Source organism: Poromitra crassiceps (genome assembly GCF_964638095.1).
Source record: "Poromitra crassiceps genome assembly, chromosome: 18".
NCBI classification, from domain to species: Eukaryota; Metazoa; Chordata; class Actinopteri; order Beryciformes; family Melamphaidae; genus Poromitra; species Poromitra crassiceps.
In genome coordinates, this window is record NC_139636.1 from 8,378,127 (window position 1) to 8,405,666 (window position 27,540).

General features: G+C 46.0%; 3 protein-coding genes and 3 pseudogenes across 7 annotated transcripts in view; 4 read left to right on the plus strand and 2 right to left on the minus strand.

Annotated features, from left to right (window-relative positions):
* nup93 (nucleoporin 93) overlaps positions 1 to 9,414 on the plus strand; it is a 44,864-nt gene extending 35,450 nt beyond the window's left edge. The window contains exons 18-22 of one of the 2 annotated variants that reach the window (XM_083654202.1): positions 1,084 to 1,202; positions 7,012 to 7,129; positions 7,359 to 7,442; positions 7,647 to 7,775; positions 9,045 to 9,414. In XM_083654202.1, coding sequence (XP_083510328.1) covers positions 1,084 to 1,202; positions 7,012 to 7,129; positions 7,359 to 7,442; positions 7,647 to 7,775; positions 9,045 to 9,155 — 561 coding nt within the window. In that variant the 3' untranslated portion in view covers positions 9,156 to 9,414. The remainder of the gene's footprint in view (positions 1 to 1,083; positions 1,203 to 7,011; positions 7,130 to 7,358; positions 7,443 to 7,646; positions 7,776 to 9,044) is intronic. The other variant, XM_083654203.1, reaches the window with a different exon arrangement.
* Positions 2,306 to 3,253, minus strand: LOC310793156 (secretory carrier-associated membrane protein 3 pseudogene; annotated as a pseudogene). The gene has a single exon. The product of its transcript is annotated as a secretory carrier-associated membrane protein 3 pseudogene (transcript).
* Positions 4,038 to 5,237, plus strand: LOC310792415 (palmitoyltransferase ZDHHC2 pseudogene; annotated as a pseudogene). The gene has a single exon. The product of its transcript is annotated as a palmitoyltransferase ZDHHC2 pseudogene (transcript).
* Positions 9,415 to 12,080: 2,666 nt separating the features above from the next.
* LOC310793138 (26S proteasome non-ATPase regulatory subunit 4 pseudogene) lies at positions 12,081 to 13,148 on the minus strand (annotated as a pseudogene). Its single transcript has one exon. The product of its transcript is annotated as a 26S proteasome non-ATPase regulatory subunit 4 pseudogene (transcript).
* Positions 13,149 to 16,290: 3,142 nt separating this feature from the next.
* zpd (zona pellucida glycoprotein d) lies at positions 16,291 to 22,535 on the plus strand (the record flags this gene model as incomplete). Its single annotated transcript, XM_083654675.1, has 8 exons — positions 16,291 to 16,414; positions 18,242 to 18,450; positions 18,587 to 18,744; positions 19,049 to 19,163; positions 20,001 to 20,128; positions 20,417 to 20,606; positions 21,349 to 21,469; positions 22,411 to 22,535. 8 exons carry the CDS (start codon positions 16,291 to 16,293, stop codon positions 22,533 to 22,535), a joined length of 1,170 nt encoding a protein of 389 aa, XP_083510801.1.
* A 1,719-nt stretch (positions 22,536 to 24,254) lies between these two features.
* Positions 24,255 to 27,540, plus strand: part of mmp15a (matrix metallopeptidase 15a) — a gene marked incomplete at its 5' end in the record, with an annotated part of 23,741 nt that continues 20,455 nt past the window's right edge. Inside the window, 2 exons of the mRNA XM_083654676.1 lie at positions 24,255 to 24,377; positions 27,107 to 27,255. Of these exons, the coding sequence (XP_083510802.1) occupies positions 24,255 to 24,377; positions 27,107 to 27,255 (272 nt within the window). The remainder of the gene's footprint in view (positions 24,378 to 27,106; positions 27,256 to 27,540) is intronic.

Below are 27,540 nucleotides of genomic sequence, written 5' to 3' on the forward strand. Positions count from 1 at the left end.
GTGAGCAGACTTCTCCCACCCTCATCATCTATTGCATCCATATACAGTTAGAGCATACATGGGCAACATACGGCCCGCGGGCCGTATGCGGCCCGCGGGCGCCCCCTGTGTGGCCCGCGATGGAATTGCAAAAAAAAAAAAATTTTTTTTTTTTTTTTTTTTTTTTTTTTTTTTTTTTTTTTTTTTACAGTGCACCTGAACGCAACATGCAAGATACCCGCTGAATAAGTGTCCAAATGTTCATGTCATTCTGGCCAATACTCTTCTGTTATAGCATTTCATAGCATTTCAGTCTGGAATATGAATAGCCTATCTTTCAATAATATTTATGACTAAAAGGCTAAAAGTAATCTCATGTGTAAGAAATGACTGTTCTACATTGAAGTAGAAATTTAAATAATTAACTTGTTGGTTTTGGATTTATTTAGCTTCAAGAGTGCATTTTTGTTTTTGTGTGACCCTCAACACAGGCTTTGAGAATCCCGGGCCACTTACTGATACTTAGGCTTAAATTAACCAACTCATATTCTCGTTTATTTCTAGAAAAACATTTCGGCAAGTGGAAATTCTAATTTTCTGGTAACTTTAAAATCTAGCAGCCATATTGGCAGGTGGTGAAAAAAGTTAATTTCAAGCCCTGCAGGGAGAGCAGGTGGTGGCATACAGTAGGAGTGAGTGAGAAAAGGATCAAATATTGGTGGTTAAGACTGCATCACAATTGTTAATTTAAAATGAGTTATTCCTCTAAACCTGGCTTCAAATGCCCCAAATTTTTCGCGCTGGCGCAGTTCAGCCCTCAGCAAAATCTGGTAGCGAGGACATTTTTTTGTGGCCCTCTCTATCATCAAAGTTGCCCATCCATGGGTTACGGCATGACAATATTTGTTCGGCCCCCGGCAACAATCTGGGTTTCTCATGTGGCCCCCCATGAAAAATAGTTGCCCACCCCTGAGTTAGAGTGTTGTGCAATTAGACAATGAGCAGCATCATAGTAACTTCAACAAGCTAATATGTGCTGTTATCAAACACCCGTGCTGGATATTTTATTTGATTGTTATATTTTATTTTTCTTTCTCTCTGTAGAGTCCTGATAAGGTCTTGGAGTTGATGAACAGGTTGTTGAGTCCGGTCATCGCACAGGTCAGCGCGCCTCAGTCTAACAAGGAGAGGCTAAAAAACACTGCAGTGGCCATTGCTGAGAGGTAGACACTGACACACACACACACACACACACAGCACACAGTACTTACACTTCGTTGGACAAACAGACATGTTTCTTGGCTTCCTGGTGAGCCACGGACATATTTGGTGAAAACGACCTAGATTCAAGTGTCGGCAACTAAAGAACGGAAGAAGACAGAAGCAACCCCACCCCCACCCCATACATTCGACTTGGCGCAGCACAGTTTGACTTTTCATATAAATAACCTTTTCCCTGCATCCGTTTTAACATGATTGTGGTTTTCACAGGAAGTGTTCCTCACACCACCTTTCCATTGCATTAATCAACACATACTTGGTGACTCCTCGGCTTGGTGATGCTTTGTCTGTCGACACTTTTGAAACCGTCGCAGACAGAAATGAGGACTTGAGTCGACACTTTCAAGTGTCGGCGAGAGGTGTCTGCTACCTAGTGAAATTTCTAGTGTCGCTGACTTACGTCACGATGTGTCGTAGCGCTTGACTTCCTTTTTTTTCGTTTTAACTCGATTGAAATGAATGAACGTTTCCCCGTTATTTTTATCAGCCTGTCCTTGATGTATGACTTCGTGAAAATCACAATGAACATCGTGACCAATTTCCCAGAGAGAGAGAGAGAGGTGAGTTGTGTGGTTGTGTGTCGTTTATATGCGGCTGCAGCCGAGTACGTTACATCTTGCCTCCGAGGTGGTTTCACTGTGCATTCCCTCCCTTGTCTTCTTGAACGTTCACTGAAGTATAAATGCAACACCATGAGCGACACTTTCTTGTTCGTCTGCGACCATGTGCTGAGCGACACTTTCTAATAAGTGTAAATTAAGCGTAACTCGTCCTGAACACTTTTACAAATTACACAACCCTGCAACATCATCTCATGCACTCGCCCTGGAGTTGAGCTGCCCTGAGATACTAATACAGACTCAGTTTCCCCACATCAAATTGTAATCATGAGTAAGGGGAAATAAAAACTGATCCAATATCAGCCTCTGCGGGAGCTCCACCGGCCCTCTTACCCTCCCAACCCCCTGGTCCTTGGTCCGTCTCTATCGCGGGCGGGGCAGTGAAGGCCCTCCTGGGCAGCGCTAGTGGCTGACTGGCGCAGAGCCTAATTGAACATGACTCCGGTGGCGAACTCAGCCTGGGCCTTCTGGAAGCTGCCATTGGTGTGCCTATACATAGAGTGGACCTTCTTGAGCATGACAACGCCCATGGCAGCCTGGGCAGTGAAGAACAAGGCATTGGTCATCATGATCACTCCAACGAGGCAACTGGACTTCAGAGCAGCCAGGCTCACGATCCACCCGCTGAAACCCCATCCAGGGATGCCGATGGCCATGATGACATAGGTGACCACTTGGACAAAGAAAATGAAGAAGAAGGCGAAGAAGTTGAAGGAACTGTCACTCCTGAAGGCTTTGTAGACTGGTCTGTACCAACAGACGAAGGAGCAGGGGGTGAAGAGAAGGACCCAGAGGATGGCCAGCCCCAGACCGACTCCACCGGTGGTGTCAACGCAGCAATGGGCCAGGGCGGAGATCACGTTGAAGAGCAGCATGCCAGCGCCGAACATCCATAAGTAGTACATGATGGTGACGGTGTGCTGGAAGTTCTGGCTGATGTCCAAGTTGATGTCCTGGTAGAAGCAGGGTCCCACTGGGCAGAACCACGGCAACGGAGGCCAGTTATTCTGACGAGCAGCTCCACGTCCCAGGCTGTGTGACTGCAGCTCCCTCTCTCTCCTCTCCAACTCTCTGGCCTTCTTCTCCAGCTCCTCCTGCTTCATCAGGAGCTCTGCTGTGGTGATGTTCACTGCAGTCTGTAGGCCTGAGTTATCAGAGCCATAGTTGCATGGCTCGGTGGGCGTTGTCCTGCTGGATGGGGTCTGTGCAGGAGCGGAGGGAGAGTTGGCTTCATATGGTGGTGGAGTATTGTCAAAAGGATTGTAAAGGTCCAGTGTGACATATCCTGTGTTGCTGCTATGTTGATTCACAAAAGGGTCCTGGAGAGGGTTGTGGTCCTCCATTGGCTCTGGAAAGCTTGTGTACTTTGACATCTCAATAGAGAGGGCTTATCAGCCTCTCTCTGTTGTTCGTGAAATGAAAAACACCCAGCAGGTTATTATGGTTAACGACAAGCTAATGTTAGTCACGGAGACAACTGACACCAGCCGTCTAAATTCTGTTTGTTTGTTTTTTCAAAATGAACTGTCAGTGTTTGCTTATCAGGTTAGCTAGCTATCCGTCCCTCTTCAGCTTATCAGTGTTGGCTCATAGCGACGAGATAAGCTAGCTAACGCGAGACGGATTTTACCACCAGTGAGTGATGACATCAGTGATGTCACTCGAGCAATTGTGATGTCATAAATCACTGATGATGTCAAAATGTTAACGGATGTCACAAAGTCCAGTGAACTGATCTCAACTGATGATGTCACTCGTGTATAGAACATTTTGACGATCACTGATGATGTCACAATGACAATGTCCAGGGAGCTGTGATGTAGACATTGTGACATCATCCGTGATATCATAAATCCCTGACGTCATACACACACCAGGTGATATCATCATTGCTCGCCTGACATCACTGATGACATCACAATTGACATCACTCACTGATCACTTATATGCATAGAATTGGTGATGTTGAGGTCATCAGTGATGTCACTCGAGCAATTCAGTATGTTGTACTACTGTGTGACAGCATCTTTTAGTGCATTTTTATGTGCTGCTGCTGTTGTCCTGAGTTACAGCTTAGACCCAGCGGAGAGAGAAGAGTCCGATACTGTCTCACACACACAAATATATTTAAGACAGTGAAGTGAAGTTGTGGAGACTATGGCACCGTCGTGCGCGCGTATCACCAAGCGGGGCTGTCAGAGAGTTCTGTCTTGGATTCCGGTCCTCTTAATCACCCTCATAGTGGCTTGGTCATACTACGCCTATGTGTTACAGCTTTGTGTACAGTCCATCGACGACATAGGAGAACAGATCGTCCTTTTGCTGGTGTACCATCTCATTTTCATCCTGTGTGTTTGGTCTTACTGGCAAACAATCTTCACCAAGCCTATGAAGCCCCTGAAGGAGTTCCACCTGTCCAACTCGGAAAAAGAGCTGCTGCAGCGTGAACATCGGGGAGGGTCTCAGCAGGAGATACTGGGGAGAAGAGCCAAGGATCTTCCCATCAACACTCGCACCAACTCCGGAGCGATCAGTTTCTGTGGCCGCTGCCAGCTGCTGAAGCCTGATCGATGTCACCATTGTTCGGTCTGTGATGAATGCATCCTGAAGATGGATCACCACTGCCCATGGGTGAACAACTGTGTGGGATTCTTCAACTACAAGTTTTTCATGCTCTTCTTGGCATATATCCTACTCTACTGCCTTTTTATTGCTGCTACAGATCTTAAATACTTCATAAAATGTTGGACAAAGACAGATACTCAGGCGAAGTTCCACATCATTTTGCTCTTCATTGCTGCCTGCGTGTTCTCGATCAGCGTCGCTTCGCTCTTTGCCTATCACTGCCAGCTCGTCTGTAAGAACAGGTCCAGCCTTGAGGTCAGGCGCATCCCGGTGTTTCTTCATGGCCCAGATAAGAACGGCTTTAATTTGGGCTTCAGTAAGAACTTTCGCCAAGTCTTTGGTGATGAAAGGAGATACTGGCCTCTTCCAATTTTCTCCAGTCTAGGTGATGGCTGCTCCTTCCCCACCTGTCTGGTGTACCGGGATCCAGAGCAGCCGATGTCTGTCACCGGCCCAAACCCTGCCAGCAAGGTCAGAGGGCCACCAGTTCCCATCCAAACCACTGAGGGAGTCTCAGAGCTGACTTCTGACCCCTCCTCGCCAGAGAGTGAAACTGAGGACAAAGAGAAGAAGGATACCAGCAACCCAGCGATGACCATTGACATATGTGATTTTATGGACGACGCATCTCCACTTCCTACCGGTATGAAGAGTGAAGCCAAAATACCCCAGATGAGTGCGCTGCCATCTTCCACTGGTGACGTCATTTTGGGACCAGAGTCTGCACAGTAGTCATCGTGGATGAAATCGCAATGTTGATTTCCCGCCCCGTCCTGTCCCTGACCTTTTTACCTAGCTGGTTCCATCTTTCTGTAGTAGCGTAGTCGTGGCTGTTTGTGGGCTCTCTGCTCCACAGTCTTTTGGAATTTCGGGACCGCAATAAGGGGGAGAGGAGGGCTTGGGACTGAAGTGGTAAGTTCTGAAAATCTTTTATTCCAGCTAACGGGTATCGGGTTTAATTTTCTATAAATAAAGTTACATGTGAATAAAAAATAAACAGTATTGACTACGATTTTAACTACTGTTGTTGCGCGGAGCAGCCATCTTGGATGTTTGAGGTCGGGGCTGCTGAGGCTCCTACGAGTTTGGGAGAGAAAATACGAGCACTGGTGACGTCACCGTTCGAGCTCATCCCCTTTGAGCCGTCACTTTCCCGTTTCCCAGTTTTAAAGGAATGCCCCATTTTACTTTATGGAAATCTGCATTGTATATCCTCCAAATCAAACTGATGATGCTTTCATCTCAGGATGTCAACGCAAAAAAATACCTTTTTGTAGTGAACTGTACCACATTATGTTTCCCCCTCCCTTGGAAAGAATGTGTGTACACAGTAGTAATTGTTGGAATGAGGGCTCTACTCTGTGACTGGGGATGATTTTTGTATTAACCCATTGATACCCTGCAGCATTTGCGTGTATATCCCTCATTTGTGTGTGTATCCCTTTAAGACCGCGGACCGCATGACGCGGTTCGTGGTCGTGACGCGCTTCCTGCTGTCACACACATACAGTGGCGGTATTCCTCTGTACTGCGACAGCATGCTGCTTCTAACTGCCAGCCAAAGATTCCTGACTGCACAGCAGACAGGGATCCTCCAATACACCATGCCTCTTTCGAATAGCATTTTCCAGCTCAATCTATTCCACTTGACCGTCAGTCAGACTTCTTCAAAACAGCAGATATGAATGTGGAGCAGATGTGAAGTTTTCTTGTATCTCATGATGGATGACGTGATGTTATGATTATGGATGTACTACAGAAGAGATGAATTCCTCTGGCTGCTCTGCATATTTTTACCTTCTGAGGATTGTCAATTCTAATCTTGGGTTTGCAAAATGACCGTACAGTCACTGCACTGAAAATTAGTTTTTCATTTTAAAGAATGTACAGTATTCTTATGCTTATGGTGACAGACAGTCATGTCAATCTATTTTTCTCTATTGCTCCGTCTGCACGACTCTTGAGACAACTTGATGGATGTATGGGACAATGTACTGTACAGTTGTGATGCCTTATAACAATAAATTAAGGTAATCTTGAAAAATAAAAAATATATGATAGGCCAGCATTCCGTGGATAATATGGCGGCGTTCTGAGCATGCTCAGTTGAGCAATTTGTGAGGCGCCGCCGCGGAACGCCATCCTATTACTAGTAAGATTATCTCCATTAAATGGTCAGAATATAAACAGCCAACTTAAGGAAATCTGTCTTTACTGGCAACAAAATGTAAAATATTAAAAGTCAATAACTTTGTGCACAGTATTTCTCCTCACTCAGTCTTGTATAATATTTGGGGGGTGGGGGGGACTTCCATTTGTCCCCTTAGCTGTTCTGGGGTCACAGAAGGCCCTGACCTTTGCACTCCTTGTTATTGGTTGCTTGTATTATATTTTGGATATGGAGGAAATTAAGCTTATTCTAGTGTTGCACTCACGTTAATCTGCTCTGGTTAACAGCTGAATGGCAGCAATGTCAATGAAAGCTGTGTTTACCTTGTGTTTGCAGGTATCGCTCTCAGGGCGTGGCAGGAGAGAAGTCGGTGGACAGCACTTTCTACCTGCTGCTGGACCTGATGACATTCTTTGACGACTACCACGCCGGTCACATCGACAGAGCCTATGACGTGAGTACCGGTCTTATAGTGAGGGGTAGGATGTGCAACACCAAAACCAGGAGTGGACCATTGATTCAATTCAAAAGATCACAATAACTGAAACGCCATTGACTGGGCCTGGATATAGTATAATTGTATTACTATAGTCACTCTAGTAAGTGATATCAGCTTGTGTATGTTGTGTAGATTTTATGTGTTTCATCTCCAAAGCGCCTCTATCTGTCTCTGCCGCTGTTAGGTCATGGAGCATCTCAAGCTCCTCCCCCTCAGTCAGGACAGTGTGGAGGAGAGAGTGGCTGCCTTCAGGAACTTCAGTGACGAGGTGCGCCCATCAAGTTCTGAACAATTTATTTTTATTTTTTGACAGCAATCTCGGTCTTGCGTGCGCGCTCTCTCGTTCTCGCTCTCTTTCTCTGTCTCACTCGCTCTATCTCACACTCACACACACACACACACACACACACACACAGAGTATTGTTTTGGTTATTACTAACATAGTTGTCGTTACCCTCCTTTGTGTCCCCAGGTGCGTCACAACCTGTCAGAGGTGCTGCTGGCCACCATGAACATCCTGTTCACCCTGTACAAGCGCCAGAAGGGGGCACCAGCGGGCACGCCAGGACGCCCGCAGAGGACCATGGAGGACAGAGACATGGTGAGCAGAGAGACTCTGTTAGAGCGCAGGGACAATACAGCTTGATTTTCTACACTTGGTAGTCTTCCAGACCAGTAGTTCTCAGGTCCCCCATCTGATAATATCTTTGCTTGTAGATGTTTTATTACAGAAAGTGTATGAAACCCATGACCAAAACAGTCATATATTCTGTCAAGGACGGGACCCCTGGAGGGTCCCCAGACCCCACTTTGAGAACCACTGTTCCAGATGGGTTCTTTCTGATTATGGCAGGGAAAGAATCCAATGAACTCCCAGAGCAGTCAGATTACATGATTGTACCAATGAAAGGATTAATCAGATCAGTTTCATTGCATTTAGCCTGTAATTGAGGTCTCTTTTTCAAGAGAGATCTGAGAACAAAAAGCAAATAAGCAACCATACAAAATGACAAAGAAAACGTTTTTCTAGCCGAGCGCAGCTGTGTTTTTGTGCCAACACAGTAGATATACACAGGGGAAGCAGCAAGACCAGGCAATTACATATGCTATTGATTGATTGTGGAGCCGCATGCCCCAGGGCTGAGAGAGAGAGAGAGCACATCAGGCCGTACAGCAACACTCATCTCACAGCATAGGGGTGTACGGGTAGTGCAGCAGTAGATTCCCTGCCTACCAACATGAGGGTTGCAGGTTCGAGCCCCCGTGTTGACTCCGGTTTGGGCGGGCGTCCATACAGGCACAATTGGCTGTGTCTGCAGGTGGGAAACCGGATTAAGGGTATGTGTCCTGGTCCGGAGGGGAGGGGAGGGGGGGTAGCGTAGCGTCATCCTCCCATGCGCTATGTCCTGCTGGTGAAACTTCTCTGTCCGGTGAGAAGAAGCAGCTGGAGACTGCACATGTATTGGAGGAAGCATGTGTTAGTCTACAATTCGCCCAGGATGGGCAGAGGGGGTGGAGCAATGACCTGGACAGCAGGGGAATTGACCAAGTACAATTGGGGAGAAAACAGGGAGAAATCCAAAAGACGTGATCAAAAAACTCACAGCATCAATATATTAATTATAACTTGCCTTGTTCTTCTTCTGTGGTAACAGCAACTGATAAAAAAAAACACAGCATCAATATATTAATTATAACTTGCCTAGTTCTTCTTCTGTGGTAACAGCGACTGATCAAAAAAACTCACAGCATCAATATATTAATTATAACTTGCCATGTTCTTCTTCTGTGGTAACGGCGACTGATCAAAAAAACTCACAGCATCAATATATTAATTATAACTTGCCTTGTTCTTCTTTTGTGGTAACAGCAGATGCGCAGCCAGGCCCGATCCCTGATCACCTTTGCTGGGATGATTCCCTACAGGATGGCAGGGGACACCAATGCAAGACTGGTGCAGATGGAAGTACTCATGAACTGACACACACACACACACACACACACACTGTTCTGGAAACCATATTTACTGGAGACACAAAATAAAACAGTCACAGAGATCCCAGATTACACACACACACACACACACACACACACACACACACACACACACAGCATCGCTTGTTTGATTTTGTATGCCACATTCAGCTGGTGTGTTAACACACACACAAACACACCTGTCTGAGCTTGGCTCCTGTTCATTGTTGTTCTGTTCTGTTCTGACCTGTTCTTTTCCCATTTTGTTGATCCATATTTGTATTTTTCATGATTTGGAATAAAAAAAATAAGTTCACATTTCAGTTGTCATTATTTCATTCTAAACTACTCCAAGTTTGTTACATTTTGTTGTGTTATTTCACCTCATTCTTTATTTTATTTTTATTGCAGTTTTGGTTGCTTGCTTGAAGGGTTTGATTTGCGTTGTCACAGAAAACAGTGAAGGAACATGCCACAGTTTTGCATCTACAGTACTATGAATTTATACATTTCTTGTAGATTCCCAGTCCATATATACATGTCAAATTGAACAGTTGTGACACAATATGATATTGCATTAGTCATGAGAGCGTTGTCTTGTTCAGAATGGTTGTCAGTTGAAGTGGACTGAACGGAAGTGGGCTGATGTGGCTTTATTCCAGTGTCAAATCCCCTGTGGACTGCTTGATTTTTGGTTGTAAATTTGCTGTGACTGGATATGAGAGTGATCTACACCAACACCTCTAAACAAGGTGTTCAGTTTTGATAGACATGCTCACACCTTCCAGTGTGTTTTATCTGGAATGTCACCTCCCAGGTGTGTACAGTAAAGAAATGTCACCATGGTGTCATATCATTTATTCTTATGAGTAAATGGTTAAAGCATTGTGTCAATGCAGCCAACACCGTTATTAGATTACATGTAGTTTGAATAGTAACATGTTAGGAGGGACAAACAGCATTTTAATTGAGATTGAGGGAATAAACCCCTTTATACTGTTTAAAGAGAAGCTGCAGATCCTGTTTCAGTACTCCTCCGTTCAGTTCCTTGTAGTTTTATTGAGCTGGGTTACACACACAGTCTCCACTCTTTTATCCAGTGGGTTTTTGTTCTGCCACAGTTCTGTTGTTGCGGCCGGGCCAGAGCTGTTTTTCCCACCGGCTGTACTACTGTATGTGTGACAGGGGACTGACCTCTTTTTAATGGAAATTAATGTATCCCTCTTTATGCACATAAATGGCAAAAAATCTCCCCTTTAAGTACTTTGGATTGTGTCAATTGTATTTTATCTCAAATCTGTCAGTAGTGCGAGAGCTTCGCTTGTTTCCAAAGCAGACTTGAAACAAAGCGACATTAACTTAATACTAGTGGAGTGATCTATTAATTTGAGATGTTTTTCCAGCTGAGATTGAAGAGTATAAAAGTGAGCAGAAACACTAGTTGACCACCCACCACCCCCCTTGCTGAGTTGTAACAAATGGCCCACTCTCTCTGTCCCTCAGTCTGCCCTGAGAGAAGACAGATGGAGGCTCCGTTCTGTCTTGGCTGCTCCACATAGACAGTACACCCAGGGTGGGTTCATCCAGGGCCACAGACACTCAGGCCAAGTACTGGTTGTGGACAAGGAGTGCTGTCCTTAGTCCAGAATTAGGTGGTGCATTCCCCTCCCTATAACTTACAAACTTGCCCAGCAATGTAAGAATCTGCTGGCATAATAACCTCAGATACCCTATTTTCTAAAATGTTTTTGTGACAGTGATCAAGATGCTTAATTGTTATTTGGATGGTGTCTGACATCCAAGTTTTGCGGACATTTAGCAAAAGTTCAAAAACTGCCTCTAAAGAGTTCCTTACAAGCTTGCTTTCACTCTATTGTTTGAGACCTATGTAACGTTAGCCTTTGTTCACACAGGACGCTGAACGTAAGCAGAGCTGAAGCTTGAGGCAGGCTAAGCTGAGCTGACCATAACCGTTCACACAAGAAGCCTTCTCTTTTCCTCTCAGCGCCTCCTCGGCGCACCTTGAACCTGCCCACAACTCCCATTGACTTAATGCCTGGCAGCTTCACGCGTCACGCTTGGAAAATAGGACTGAATCCTGAACGATCGCGTGAGCCAGGCTTGAGTGTGACACGCGTGCGGCTGGTCGGCTTCGCCTGTTAACAAGGACGCCTAAATGAAACTTGTGGGTTGAGCGTTGCTTCGGTGCATGGTGTGAACGGCCACTTATGTCCTGCAGCCTCAGGAGATCATAACTCTGGTCTGACACAGGGAGCTGCCTTCAGCTTGTATGGCCACCTCGTAGCTAACGTTAGCCACCAGTATCTCATCAGCTAAGTATGACCACCTCGTAGCTAAAGTTAGGCACCGGTATCTGCTGGCCGTCAGGTGTCTGGGCATACTGAAGGATGGTGCTGGGCAGCAGAGTTGGCCATGAGAAAGTTTTGTAGTTCCTGAATGCCTTCAACAGACCCTGCAGTGGCCAGTCGCCTGTGGCTGGTCTGGTCCTTCAACAGACCCTGCAGTGACCAGTCTCGCCTGTGGCTGGTCTGGTCCTTCAACAGACCCTGCAGTGACCAGTCGCCTGTGGCTGGTCTGGTAGATTAGTGTGGTAGGCATGGGAACACCTGTCACTCCTGTAGAGGCAGGGGTGTCAACATTTCCCTCTGTGTTGCTGAACCAGCTGTTTTTCCAGTCACTTCCAAGTAGCCTACCGGACCGGACAATTATTCTTTATCCTCATCTCGCCTTAGGGGCTCAGTACTGCTCTGCTCAAAGATGTCAGCTACAAAAGATACAGACGGGGGGGGGGGGGGGTTGATAGATGGACCGCAAGGAGGTGCTCTTGTATAGGTCTACGGGCCGCTTACGTCTTCACTATGACGTCAAACGAGTAGTGTTGTCCGGCCCAATATGAAACGGCGGGTTCCACTCATTTCTTCTCATCCTTTTTGTCGTCTGGCTTCTTCCCAGTCTTGGAGGCCAGGGAGCCCATCGCATTGTGGATGGCCTCGTTGTCGGGGTCGATCCCCGGCAGGTTCTCCAAGACACTCTGAAGGAAGTCTGGGTCTTCCATCACATCATAACCATCTTCCTCCTTGGCTGATTCTGCAGTGCCCATGTCTCCATACTCTCCGCCTGCGAGAGACATCTGCATGGCATAGGCAAGCTGCTCCTCCTCGGTCATGCTGCTGAAGTCAGGAAGCTCCTGCTGAGATGTTGACGTCTTCGACAAGGCCTCCGATTTGTCTGCAGTGGGCGTGGTGGGGACACGTCCTGCTTCTCGACGGGCCTCTTCCTCCTGCCTCTGTCGCTGCTCCTCCATGGACACCCGCAGGGCGAGGGCCAGCTCCGGGTCAGCACCAGGATCCACACCAAACTCAAAGTCGCTGGCACGCAGACCCATCATGGAGCCTCCTCCCTCAGCAGCCAGGATGGGAGAGGAGATCAGGGCATCGGCGAGGACGGGTCCTGGAGGGACATTAACCAGGTGGGAGGAGCCTGTCCCTTCCTTTCCATTTAGAGTGCTAACGAAGGCAGTCAGCTTCTCCGTGTTCACCTCCTCTTCTCCGAAGTTGATAATATCCACGTTCACTTTCTCTTTTTTCAAGCGCTTCGCCAGTTTGACGAGATCTTTCTCGCCGTCCTCCACGGGACTTCCCACAAAGGCGATGATCCTCATCTTGTGGTTTTTTCCTTGTCTGTGATTTAGGACCATATGAGCCACCCTGATGCCTGTGCAGAAGCAGATGTTTCCACGGGGCTGGACAGCATGTAGCTTGGACAGGATGCGTCCAGTATCTGCGGTCAGTGTGGTCAGGACCTCGCAGTTATTGGCCATGGCGAGGAGGCCCACATTGTTCTCTGGATTGCTGCGTGTTTTGGAGTGGCAAACGATGAGGACAGCATCCTGCTGTGCCTGTAGTCTCGTGGGTAGAAAGTCTCCATTTCTCATGTACTCACTGTTGTCGATACAGACCATCGTACTTTCAAGCCCCATTTTGAAATTTCCTTGTCGCTCTCTCGCTCCCTGTTATAGTAGTAAGATTGACATCACTGGTTACATCATCACTAATGATATGGCTCAACTGAGCATGCTCAGAACACTGGTTACATCATCACTAATGATATGGCTCAACTGAGCATGCTCAGAACACTGCCCTATTATAGTAGTATGTTAAATGCCACCCTAGTAGTAAGATTGTAATTGCTCGAGTGAAATCACTCACTGAGGAAAAAAAATCACACTTGCTCGAGTCATCGCCAATCCAGTGAGTGATGTCATCAGTGAAATGTCATCACTGGTGTCACTCGAGCAATTGTGATGTTATCAGTGATGTCACTTGAACAATTGCGATGTCATCAGGGAGTGATAACATCAGTGATGTCACAATATCAACAGTAGAAGCATCAAGAGAAAAAATGGCGCTTCTTGGATATTTAGGAGCACAATTTAATGCAGAAGTAATGTGTACTGGAAAAGTTGACCAACAGTGAAACATCTTCAATCAAATAAACGTGTTTCAACCCTCGCTGGTCTTCGTCAGGCTGTATGTAGTTAGCTGGGTGTGTGGGCTGCCGCACCTGTATAAAAGAGCATACGTGGGTGAGGTGAGGTGACGTGGCACACGGAAGAAGGGTCTGACTTGCTCACAGTGCAGCCAATTTTTCTTTTTTACAAGAAATAACAGAAGAGTCATGATTCGATTCTGTTTGAGTTGTACATTCACAAGTATGCAGTCAAATATGGTTGTTATTACAGGCAATCTAATGTCCCCACCCACACAATAATTTACACACATTTATCCCCCCCCCCCCCACACACACACACACGTATGCACACACCCACAACAGAACAAATTAAAATGAAATACAGAAGTGTTTGTGTGTGTGTGTGTGTGTGTGTGTGTGTGTGTGTGTGTGTGTGTGTGTGTGTGTGTGTGTGTGTGCATGTGTGTGTGTGTGTGTGTGTGTGAGAGAGAGAGAGAGAGAGAGAGAGAGACTACCTCCAGCAGCAGAAGACCTGCCTCCTAGGTGTGTGTGCTGCAGCTGGTGTTGTGAATCAGGCCGATGACAAACACCTCAGATAACCCGGCTATTTCACAACACCAGGGTGGCACCACACCACTGACGACCAGATGACATGCTGCAAGGCCCGCAGGAAGAGAAACCACCAAGCCCAACCAACACACAGAGAGGACTCCGATATCTCAGGGTTTTCCTGATTACCGTACACCATGTTTTTTCCAGTATTCTTCTCAACCTCAGCACTAACTGAGATAGAGGATTATTACCACACACAGTCAGATTTGAGGATGCTCTTAAAACAAATGGCATATGGTTCCAGTGGTGCATGTGTGGATTTTGATGGTTTGTTCGATGTACCATGAATGCGATCATGTAAAAAGAACATGTTGTGAGCCTCAATGCAGGAGTAGAAATGTTTCAATAAACTTGGATTTTTCTCCGATCTCTGCCTCTATTGTGGTCACATCTCTCTGGGTTTTTTTACATCTACTGTATACATTTCTGTCCTTCACACAGTCTTTCCTGCAGAAAGGTCTTTAAAAGGGGGTTTGTTTGCCCAGTTAAACCCACTGTGCACATTAATGAGAAACAGAATGACTTAGCATGCTTTCTGCTTCAGGCAAGCTACTTAATCGGCCGAGACCGTAGTTATCACAGCCACTTACAATAATAGTGCCTATTTTTTACCCCCAAGCACACAAGACACAGCTTCTTCACAGACAGTTTTGATCAGTGCGTGTGTGTGTGTGTGTGTGTGTGTGTGTGTGTGTGTGTGTGTGTGTGTGTGTGTGTGTTCAGTGCATGTGTGTGCACGCACGCACACACACACACACTGGTCTAGCCGACACAAAGTAGCCTATAAAGGAGAGTCCAAGGTCACTGTTAAATACCCAGTATTGTTCCTATATGAAGCTGTAGCTACTAGATTATGCTTTGGCTCTCCCCCTCCTGTCATATTCTTGTCTTTCTCATTCTTCATTCACTCTTTCAAAACTTTCTTTCACTTTGCCCCCCCCCCCCATTTTTCTGACACTTCTTTCACTGAAGATGAGTAACTAGAGACAAATGTAAAAGTACTCTAGTACAGTAACACATGACCCAAACTTCATGTGTTGAAATTGACATATCATCTATATGTAGCCTACAGCACCTCCAGAATCTCACTTTGACCTTGGTCTGCAATAATATAGGGCCTATTTGTACCAACGCCTTTCTTGAAACTATATGGATATTTTTCACATAACAGAAAGTGCTGCAGTAGGCTAGAGCCTGTGCAGCTTATCATTATACTTTAACCAGACCGCCAGTGTGACCAAGTCCATGTGCCAAAAGTCTATAGTTTCCCTATGGCTTTAGGGCAATTTACCATAGCCTATTATTATCATTATTATTATTATTGCTGTTTATTTTATTTTTAATCCTGTGTTTTCCCTTTGATGGTAGTAAGTAGGCTAATTAGGAGAAGTTCCCCCTCCCCCCAGAAGTAAATCACATTAAGATCATTCATTTTCATTTTTACTTTTTGGGGAAGACAGTAACTTAACATCCAGGTTGTAGGTGATTACGTTCTAAACACAATCATCAAGATGGCAAAAATAAACACTGAAGTGATCAATATGGAAATAGGGCAGTGGTTGGCTGCTGTGTGAACACGTGCCTATAGCGACACAGGTGTTCTTAATTGGCAGCCAGCAGTTCAATGCGGGACTCAAACAGAGCAGCATATTTGACTGCAAATAGCGAGAATAGAAATACCTTTATTTGTAAATACCAATAACCTACAACAATGACCCTAATCGGATTGAAGGTGGGTGTAAATAGCCTATTCTAGGCTATTCGCTGATGTTTCTTTGGGCATATTCAGAAATGTTAAAGTTACTCGACCAAAAACTCATGTCTTGTCATAGTCAGACTAAACTGCTAAAGTAGCTAGAGGGTGAATAAATTATGTAACATTTCACACAGTTAAAGTGGAAAATATTCATTCTTCAAACCAGCTGAGCGCGGTCCTGCTTTTCCTCGGTTTCACGTGTCACCATAGTGTCGTGGGTAAGTGAGATCAACATGCACAGGTTCAGACATGTGGATGAGATGGCTGTGAATCAGTCAAACGCATGTTCTCTGCTCCAGGGATCTGCAGTGTGGAGGACTGCACTGACCCCTCCAGATGTGTCCTGTCTCACGACCGAAAGCGGTGCCAATGCGCCACCGGGTATTACGCAGACCGCTGCGACAAAGGTGAGATTATTTGGGTCCTATCTTGTTGGCTAAAGTGGTTTAGGCTGAAACATCTGAATTTAGTTCTCATCTTTGACTTTCTTAATTTATCCATAAACAGGTTATTCGGATGCCTGATGGAATTGTTTCCCCATATAGCACACATACTATGAATCCACTTTTCCCCCTCTCCTTACAATCAGGTGCAGTAGGTTGGGATAATAATAATCTTTATATAGGCTATAGCACCTTTAGCTACAGCATTGCAGCAGCTATTCTTCCAGAGGTCACAAGCATTATGTTATTAGGATAGGATGTTAGGAGAATTAACCCTAACGTACCTGTCTTTGATGGTGGGATGCAAACTCCACACAGAAAGGACTAGGGAAGGCCCGGGGCTCGAACCCACAACCTTCTTGATGTGAGGCAGCAGTGCTATAACCACTGAATCACCGTGCTGTCCACAAACTTCACAAACATGTACAAGAAATGACCACAATCACAATCAACAATAATAACAAATAAAAGAGAATAAATGTACACATACATAACTAACAAAGTATTAAGAAAAAGACAAATGGTAAAAGTGAGTCTTGAGGGAGGATTTGAAAGAGGGGCAGTGAATGTAATTAGTCTAAGCTCCTCAGGGTTCCAAAGGGTTGGAGCCCTCACAGCAAATGATAATAATAATATCTTTATTTATATAGCGCTTTCCAAAACAAGTTACAAAGCACTTTACATACAAGTAAAATAAAATGGAATAAATTATCAAATAAAATTTAATAAAATGTATGTGTAACGATAACATACAACAAAGGTGAATGAAACAAAATCACAGCAAAATCAATAAAAAGCCAGTTTAAAATAGTGTGTTTTTAGACGTTGACCTAAGACAATGTGTTCGCTTCCCTGATCTCGTCTGGGAGGTCATTCCATAACCAAGGGGCCCGAACAGAGAAGGCCCGGTCACCTTTATTGATAAGATTAGAGGGGGGAATAGCCAGGAGTGACCTCCCACAGGACCTCAGGTTATTTGGGCTCGTAGGGGTTCAGGAGGTCAGGTATATATTCTGGAGCTAATCTACAAGCCTTAAGAGACCATTAAAATGTTTAAAATAGATTCCAAAATGAACTGGGAGCCAATGAAGTGCTTTTAAAAGCGGTGAGATATGTTCTCTCCTGTTGGACCTGGTTATGAGTCTAGCTGCAGCATTTTGAATGAACTGAAGTTTATTGAGGTTTTGTTGTGTGAACAAAGCCCTGTCACCCTTGGTCTTTAGCCTTGACCGGGGAACAGCTAACTGGGCTTTATCAGAGGACCTCAAGTAAGGGGCCAGTGTGTAATGATGTAGAAGTTCAACCAGGTAGCTTGGTGCCATACATTCAGGCGGTGTCTCGTCATCTCGCGTGGCGTCAATGGCTCAGCATGGGGGAAATCCTCCCGTTCTCCCCATTCAGCAAAGTTAGCATTTAGCCGCTAGCCCAGCCCAGGCAGACAGGATCGGGGATTCAATCAACCCCCACAGTAAATGCACATCTGAACAGAAGTCTATGTACCTGCTCTCGAATCCCCAATCCTGTAGTGTAAAGCCACAGCACATTTCCGCTGGGGAGTCAGCCCATTGAGATATATGGGTGGTTTTCCCCCACCATCCTACCATTCCTCCTATACTGACACAACGATACTGAAAGTAATGTTTTGTGGGCGTTCCCACACACTGTACACCATGGAGGGCCTTAAATGTCAACACAAACATTTGTAAATCTCATTTAAAATGGACAGGCAGTCGGTGAAGGAAAGCTGCAGCAGAAAAACATCCCTGGTGTCTCTCATCTCAATCTTTACAGACGCAGACATCAAAGTTATGTGCGGGAAGGACTTCATAACAATCCAGGTGCTTGAAGAATTCTTCCGATATTACAACATACCGCTGGAGTCCCTCCACCTACCTAACGAGTCCTGTCGTGCTCAGAGAGAGGTGATCGCTAACGTGCCATATTTCATGTCCAGGATATCCAAATACAAGTACCTGGCATGTGGAGGCAAACCAATGGAGGTAAGACTACAGCACAAACAGAAAATGTCCGTTTTGGTCAGCATAGGAAAGGACATGTCTTTAACACGAATCACTGTTAAATCAGTCTTGTTTTGTTTTGATCTGGTTTTTGTTTTGTTTTTTCTTCCTCCTGCAGAAAAACATCACTCACATCTTTTATTCCCTGAGTCTCCTATCAGACCCGCAAAGGACTGGAAACATCATAAGAGATCCAATCATAAAGATCAAGTACACGTGCGTCTATCCATATGTCAGAACCATCAGCCTGCCATTTCCAGTCATCCCTTTCTCCAGGTAAGGGTAGAAGGTGACTTTACTACTCATTGCACATTGTTTCTTTTTCTTATTTATTTATTTATATTTATTTAAGATGGGGACATCTGTAGTTTTGGAGGGGATCTTTTGATTTGAATAGTCTTCCAATTAATATGACGTGAGTTTCGGTTAGCTTTGCGCAGAAACAGCCAGTAGAAATACTTTGTACGTTCATACTTTTGAGTACATTTCGTTTGAGACATTTTGTCTTTTTTTTACACACCTGTACTTCTACTAAAGAATGTGTGTACTTGTGTCCCATCTCTGCTGCCTGGGTGGGCAGTGAGACAGTGATGCGTGTGGATGAGCTTGACGCCACCATACAGATGATGCTGTACACAGACCACACCTACACCCAGGCGTACAGCGTCGCCCCCACCATCGAACTGAGAGACAAGGTAGGTAGACTTCCAATTCAACCCAATCTTAAGGAACAGTTCACCCAAAAATGAAAATTCTGCCATTATCTCCTCCCCCTCCTCATGTCAGTTGATACACAGGTGAAGTTTGTCTATATAACACACAGGGAGGTCGCCAGCACAACTCGACAGAAAGACGCTCACCATTGACTTCAGTTGTACTGAGGAACGGAAGTCATTGGTGACTGATTTTCTCTGGTTTTCACAAGCTTCACCTGTGTTTCAACTGGCAGGAGGGTGAGTAGATGATTGCATAATTTTCATTTTTGGGTGAACTGTTCCTTAAGCTAGTTTTTCAGATCAGAGGTGGCTTTAAAGCAATATTCCACTTATTTAATCTTTCAACATGGGGGTTATTCGGCACTTGACTGTCGTAATACAAACTGGATGCAACTTGGACTTACGAGTTGGAGTTTGTAGTGTTCTGAGTGTTACTTCCCATTCATGTGAATGAGGCTATGGAAATAGCCTGAAAACTGACATTTAACACATTTGCTAATAAATTAAAAACCGCTCCCGGTAGTAATTCTCAACTGACTTCATTTCACCATAGCATTTTTATTTATAAAGAGAACATAGTGGAGATAGTTCCTGTTATTAATTTGTAAAATCGAATTTCAATGTAAACCAAGAATAGACGTGCAAAATCATGAGGGACCAATGACTGCTTTATTGAAAGTAGGATCTGTTGAATCTGTTGTGATTAGTTTATATTCTGCTTTTCATGGCAGTCACATAATCCCCGTGTTAAAACCAAGTGGAATATTGCTTTAGCTGAAGATTATTTTTCTTCATATAATATATCTTGTGTCCCAGGTGTACGTGGAGGTGAAGGTGACGATGCCTGCAGATTTCTTCCTGCTGCTGGTTAATGAGTGCTGGGCCACACAGTCTCACAGGCCCGACGCCGCAGAGGACTCTGTTCACAAACTGCTTCTTAACGGGTTAGTAGGTCCACCGAAGTAGGCCTGAGCGATAATTCAATATGATCCTTTATCGTCTTTCAGTGGAGTCATATCGTGATGATATGGTGATTTTGGGATATCGTGACGGACCATTCTGCCGTCTAAATTGATAAGCAAATTTGACTTGCCAAAAAGTCTGAAACACTTGTGAGGAATATTGTTTGAATATTTCTATTTGGTTTGACATCACATCCACACCTTGAACATTAAAGGTATCTTGGCTCAAGCCTTCTTCCACTCCTTCTCTCCGTTAATCTGCCCTCCCAGGTGTGTGGACGACCAAACGGTGACCTTCCTCAACGTGACCACGGCACAGTGGAGCAGCAACGTTAACGGCAACAGCTCCACTGTTCGCTACAGCTTTGACATGTTCCGCTTCACCACCGCCCCTCACGACCTGTACCTGCACTGTACCGTCCAGCTGTGCGAGACTGATGACGACCAGCCCTGCAAACCCGTGAGTGACTTTCCCCAAAAGCCTCTCGTTGCTCCAATAATCCTGCTAAAGAAAAGAAAGAACAAACAAACATACATATTATCATCAACATTCCAATGTCACAACGTGGTGCTACCACCCAAGTAAGGTGCTTAATGTGCTTGTAAGAGATGTGTGTGGGATCCCACCCAAGGGGTCTATGAGAAATCAGCTGGGCGAGTTACTTGTCGCTTTAAACCTCGTCCAAGTAGGCCAGAAAAACGGGTCCCAGATAGTTGAGAATTGGGAGCAAGTTAAATATGAACTCTATTCATGTATGTATGCATCACTAAATGGTAAAATAATTAGATTTCATTACCCTTGACTATAGAGAATTGCTCATTTGCTGTGCATTGTAATGCTCAGTTACAGACAGTAGATTTGTTTGATGGTAGCTGAGATAACCCTACGTGACAACGTGTTCTTAAAATGCACCTGTAATGCTTTTTACACTAAAAGAAACTGGAACATTTTGATTTTTTTTGTCAATTATAGGCTATTATTGATTTTCTTTGGCTGGCCCACTTGTATTGAGACCAAATTGGATCGCGTATGTGGCCCATGAACTAAAATGAGTTTGACACCCCCTATTATAGGCGTAAGGGAAAACTCAATGCAGTCTGCATGCTTAACCATGGAAGGAGATGTATCATGTATGTATCATCTCTGGTATGATGCCTTCACCCTGCCATCTCGATAGGTGACTCTGTTTTGTTCTTTCTAGAACTGTAAATCCATCAGTAAGAGAGCTGCGATGCAAGCTGACCCTCTGACAGGCCAGCCTATCCAAGGCCTGCTCTCATACGGCCCTATCAGGATTGACATGCCAGACGGATCTCAATCCAGTAAGGCTCTATTACATGCTGAACTTTCCTTTTCTCTCTTCCCACATTCAACTCTGCAAGACTGGGGGAGCTGTCGCTACGGAAGATTATTAAAGGAACACTCCGCCCATTTTCAACCAGCTTTGTATCATTAGAACATCAGTAGTATATCAGAAAACTGTAAACGGTTTTGAAGTCTGTCATTTAATTTGACAGTTATTGAGTGTTAAAGTGTGGACCAGTGACATCACTGGTCCACACTAACTCAAATTAATAACTCATTAACTCAAATCAACTCTCAATAACTGTCAAACTAGATGAATGATGAATAGTTTGACAGTTATTGAGAGTTGATTTGAGTTAATGAGTTATTAATTTGAGTTAGTGTGGACCAGTGATGTCACTGGTCCACACTTTAACACTCAATAACTGTCAAATTAAATGACAGACTTCAAAACCGTTTACAGTTTTCTGATATACTACTGATGTTCTAATGATAGAAAGCTGGTTGAAAATGGGCGGAGTGTTCCTTTAACCGTTTCAGAATTGACACATAAGCTTAGACACCGACGTGCACTTGTGTATATATAGTACTGTATATTCAATGAGTGCATTTACATCATGCACATAATAAAATAACGGAATAATCAGGTAACTGGCAATAATCTGATTTACGCATTTACATGTACTTTATTAAGTAGTGGGAACTCATCTCAAAGTCTGTGAGTGGACATTGAGATACCCACTGAATAAAACCGATGATTCGGCAAAAAGCTAGGTGTGTTTATCGGATTTCTCATAACCCGATAACGGCCTTCATCCAATAAAGCATATCGGTTTATGTTGTTTACACTGACCACTTGAATACTCGGGTAACTCCAGAAATCAGATAATGATCAGTTTTATTGGCATGCATATAAACGCACTCACTCTGTTTGTTGTTGTTGTTGTTGTTGTTGTAGGCAGCATTCTGACGATGGCGGTGCTGCCTGTAGCGTGCATCTGGATCATGGGCCTGTTCCTCATCATCCTCATCACCGTGGCCAAGGCAGGCAGCAGGAGGCTGGCACGCATACAGAGGAGCTGACCTGCTCGTGCATTTCAAATAAAACTTTAACAAGCATGCATCTTCTCCATTCCTGTCCTGAGACATGATTGCGATTGCCTTAAAAGGAGCATTGTTTTCACAGCAGGACTATCTGAGATATTGACTACCTCCAGATGTGGACGGATTTAAAGATCAGAAGCCCTGAAATGTGCTTTCATTTCAAATGGTTCATATTACAGCCCCCAACTGGTGGGATTAAAGGGAACCCTAAAAGAGCATTTGTCGCTCACAGGGTTCATTTCACTGGCAGCCGAGTGGGAACCAGGCCGGTGTGGTTTGCAGTTTAGGACGGAGGATTGGTGTGGTCTGCAGTTAGGACGGAGGATTGGTGTGGTTTGCCGTTACAGGATTTTCCTAAAACGGTAAATGTTGCCACTAAACAGCTGCAGCAGGAGTCAGTGTCACCATTTGCAGTGTCGATTATTTTAGGACTATTTTATATCCTGGTTACTCTGGAACTTCTTTGGGTTGCTTTTGTTTGTGCAGCAAACTAAAGTAATGCTGCGGTCTGATTGAATGTCTCTGGAGTCATGCTGCTTGCGTCTGCTGGGAGAGAATGCTGAAGGCAGGCAGCGTTTCATTCCCTCACCAGTGAGCACATGGAAGTAGAATGGGAGTGCAGATGAAACTCCTTTGCTTCTTGATGATCCATAATGTTATTTCTGGTCATGTTGTAGGCCTAGTCTGAGAATCTTGACTGTAGTTCCCCACAGTGATCAGCAGATGGCAGCAGGAGCCTTCCTCCCCCCCTCCTCCTCCTCTGGCTCCTCTGATGTGGCTGATGTGGCTCTGGTCTGCTGAAGGGAGGGAGGACCCTGTATAAATAAAAGGAAATCTTTTGTTCATCAGATCAGATACACCACTGGTGGTCCCAAACAAGAGTTACATAATACTTTTCCTGCCCTAAATTCAAAACCAATGAGGCCTATTGGTGCAAAACGGGGCAAAGCATATTGCATTATATATTTAATATATATTTTTTGTTTTTTTGCTTTATTGTGCTTTATTGTAGCATGCCATGTTTAGAAACTTCATATGCCCGTGTCATCACTGTGATCGGGCTGTTCCCTTTGTGTTTGCACCAGACAGTTTAAAGATAATGATGGTGTGTAGTGTAGTGGATATTAGGAGACTTGTTGCAGGGTTTTCTGCTCCCTCTCTCCCTCCCTCCCCCTCATGCTGATCAGCCATTGTGGAAAGCCAAGGGAAGGACTACTTCATTGCCTGCTGCCCCACGCATGAAGAAACCGCTCATTGAACAGTTCAGTTGTCTGGACCATGAGACAATAAAAGTCTCGAAACCACAACAGACTGTTCACTCGGGAATGGATTATAGATCATCTCGATTGATGACTTCGGATCAATTTTTGTAAACGCACTTTTCTTTGCTTGGGGTCGGCCTAATATTCTGTCAACTTTGGACCCATTTTGACAGAGCAATTGGTTTGTGATTATTAGATTATAGTGCCGATCGACTCCAAAAATGTGCAGATAACTTGTGGCCGAAGTTGGGAGTTTGTCATTCAATGCAACAACAAGAGCGGGGAAAGAGCGCTGTAACGGCACTTCTTGGTCCTCCTGTCTGTGTCCTCTTCCTCCCGCCGGCGTGTGTCCGCCGCTCTGCCCCCGGCTCCAGCGCACCGTGCTCCCGCTGCCTGCACTGCCCGGACACGGTGCACCACCGCACCGCCGCAGAAGATGGCTTCACCCCGGCTGAGAGGCTGGAGCCCGGCGGTCTTCATCGTGACGGCGGCGTCCTTCAGCCTGCTCCTGTGCCACAGAGGGGCGGCTGCCTCCGAGGAGGACGGCTTCAACGCTGAGGTAACGCTCGGTCTGTCTGTCTGCGTCTGTCGCTCGAGTCAAGGTCAGGTTCAGAGAATGCCGATACAATCAACTTTTTGTGGGTGAAGACAAGAGGGTCTCTGTATTCCTATAGTGATTTATTATATTGTGAGTTTTGAGTGATCTATCATACTTTATGCTATTGTTCATCTCCTGGTAAACTCCCTGATATTCCTAGGACCTAATAGGGGACCTGTAGTGTGTATCTGCTACCCAAAAGAGAGAATATGCTACTGGCCATATATCCTACATTTGTTCTCTCTAAAATGTGTATCTGGTATTATTATAGGATCAGAGCTAGTTTTGTAAGGGATTTAGTGGGTCCACTGTGCTGAGAAAACACAATGAACCAACAGGTGGGCTGTTGCACTGCAGGATTATGTGGAATGTTATTTGACCTCATGACCTTTTGCCCAAATGGCAACAAATCACACCAGCAGCTGCACATGTGGCACACATGGAGAGAGACCACAAGTTAGGCTATCTATCTATCTATCTATCTATCTATCTATCTATCTATCTATCTATCTATCTATCTATCTATCTATCTGTCTATCCATCTATCCATCTATCCATCTATCTATCTATTCCCTGAAGTATGGTGTGTGTGTGTGTGTGTGTGTGTGTGTGTGTGTGTGTGTGTGTGTGTGTGTGTGTGTGTGTGTGTGTGTGTGTGTGTGTGTGTGTGTGTGTGTGTGTGTGACATGTATTGCCCTCGGCCTATACATGCGTGAAAGTATGAGCCCCGTGATGCAGCTGCGTGGAGGGGCCCCACAGTGTTGGTGGATTCTCCTGTCCAGGCGTGTCTTAACAGGCAGATCTGAAACTATGGTCCCAAACACTCATTCTTCTACATTCTATAACTGTTACCTTCTTGTAAATGAAATAATGCTGAAGTTTAAGAATTCATCAATTTGCTGGGGACCATCTGGAACCCCCTCAAGGACCTCTGGTGGTCCCTGGAGCCCACGTTGAGAACCACTGCTCTACACTGTCAGCCAACATAACAGTGGTGCAGAAACCAAAAAAAGGGAAAATCCAGGATGGGTGTCAACAAGTCAACACTTGAATCCCACACGAGACATGCAGATGTATTTATTTAGTTTAGGTCATCAGCCATCTTTCTTCCTGTCTTCTGTTGTCTTCTCCTCTTTTCTCCTCTCTCTCAGCTGTCGGTGGGGAGAAGGTGCAGCTGTCAGTGGGGAGGAGGTGCAGCTGTCAGTGGGGAGGAGGTGCAGCTGTCAGTGGGGAGGAGGTGCAGCTGTCAGTGGGGAGGAGGTGCAGCTGTCAGTGGGGAGGAGGTGCAGCTGTCAGTGGGGAGGAGGTGCAGCTGTCAGTGGGGAGGAGGTGCAGCTGTCAGTGGGGAGGAGGTGCAGCTGTCAGTGGGGAGGAGGTGCAGCTGTCAGTGGGGAGGAGGTGCAGTTGTCAGTGGGGAGGAGGTGCAGCTGTCAGTGGGGAGGAGGTGCAGCTGTCAGTGGGGAGGAGGTGCAGTTGTCAGTGGGGAGGAGGTGCAGCTGTCAGTGGGGAGGAGGTGCAGCTGTCAGTGGGGAGGAGGTGCAGCTGTCAGTGGGGAGGAGGTGCAGCTGTCACTGGGGGAGGAGGTGCAGCTGTCAGTGGGGAGGAGGTGCAGCTGTCAGTGTGGAAGGGAGGAGGTGCAGCTGTCAGTGGGGAGGAGGTGCAGCTGTCAGTGGGGAGGAGGTGCAGCTGTCAGTGTGGAAGGGAGGAGGTGCAGCTGTCAGTGGGGGAGGAGGTGCAGCTGTCAGTGGGGGAGGAGGTGCAGCTGTCAGTGGGGAGGAGGTGCAGCTGTCAGTGGGGAGGAGGTGCAGTTGTCAGTGGGGAGGAGGTGCAGCTGTCAGTGGGGAGGAGGTGCAGCTGTCAGTGGGGAGGAGGTGCAGCTGTCAGTGGGGGAGGAGGTGCAGCTGTCAGTGGGGAGGAGGTGCAGCTGTCAGTGGGGAGGAGGTGCAGCTGTCAGTGGGGAGGAGGTGGAGCTGTCAGTGGGGGAGGAGGTGCAGCTGTCAGTGGGGAGGAGGTGCAGCTGTCAGTGGGGAGGAGGTGCAGCTGTCAGTGGGGGAGGAGGTGCAGTTGTCAGTGGGGAGGAGGTGCAGCTGTCAGTGGGGAGGAGGTGCAGCTGTCAGTGGGGGAGGATGTGCAGCTGTCAGTGGGGAGGAGGTGCAGCTGTCAGTGGGGAGGAGGTGCAGCTGTCAGTGGGGAGGAGGTGCAGCCGTCAGTGGGGAGGAGGTGCAGCTGCTAGTGGGGAGGAGGTGCAGCTGTCAGTGGGGGAGGAGGTGCAGCTGTCAGTGGGGAGGAGGTGCAGCTGTCAGTGGGGAGGAGGTGCAGCTGCTAGTGGGGAGGAGGTGCAGCTGTCAGTGGGGGAGGAGGTGCAGCTGTCAGTGGGGGAGGAGGTGCAGTTGCGAGCAGGAATGCTGCAATGTTAATGGAAGCCGCCTGGCCTCTATCTCTCCTTTCCTTCACTCGACCTACATGACTTCCTGCTGTTAGTGGACAGTGGCTCATAACAGTCCCTCCCTCATAACACTTATGGCCAACATCCACGTTTATACACATGATGCACAAGACGTAAACCCACGCACACACTCTGTCCACACATGCTGCAGCAGTTTGGCTACTTGTCTCTGGAAATTCAGCCTATTCCACCCCCACACAGCCTGTCCACTCTCTCTGTCTTCTCTCTGTCTCTCCTCCCACAGGCGTGGCTGCGTCAGTTTGGCTACCTGTCCCAGGCCAGCAGACAGATGTCCACCATGCAGTCGGCTCAGATCCTGTCCACAGCCATCAGTGACATGCAGAGCTTCTATGGCCTGGAGGTGACGGGCCACATGGACCCTGCTACCGTCCAGTAAGCCTCCTCTTCTTCAGTTGTGGGGGGATTATATTTGATTGGATGTGTGTCCAGTGGTTCTGGAGACCGGGGACCCCCACAGGGTTCCTTGAGGGGGTTCCAGGGGGTCCCCAGCAAAAAAAGGGGAATGATTCATTTTCACTATAATACCATCCTTAAGTAACACAATCACAGAATATATGACTTTGATTTTTCATACACTTTCTGTAATAAAACATCTAAAAGCAAAAATCAGTTTAGATGTTTCAGTGCCATCACTCTTCTCATTCACTCATCTTGACC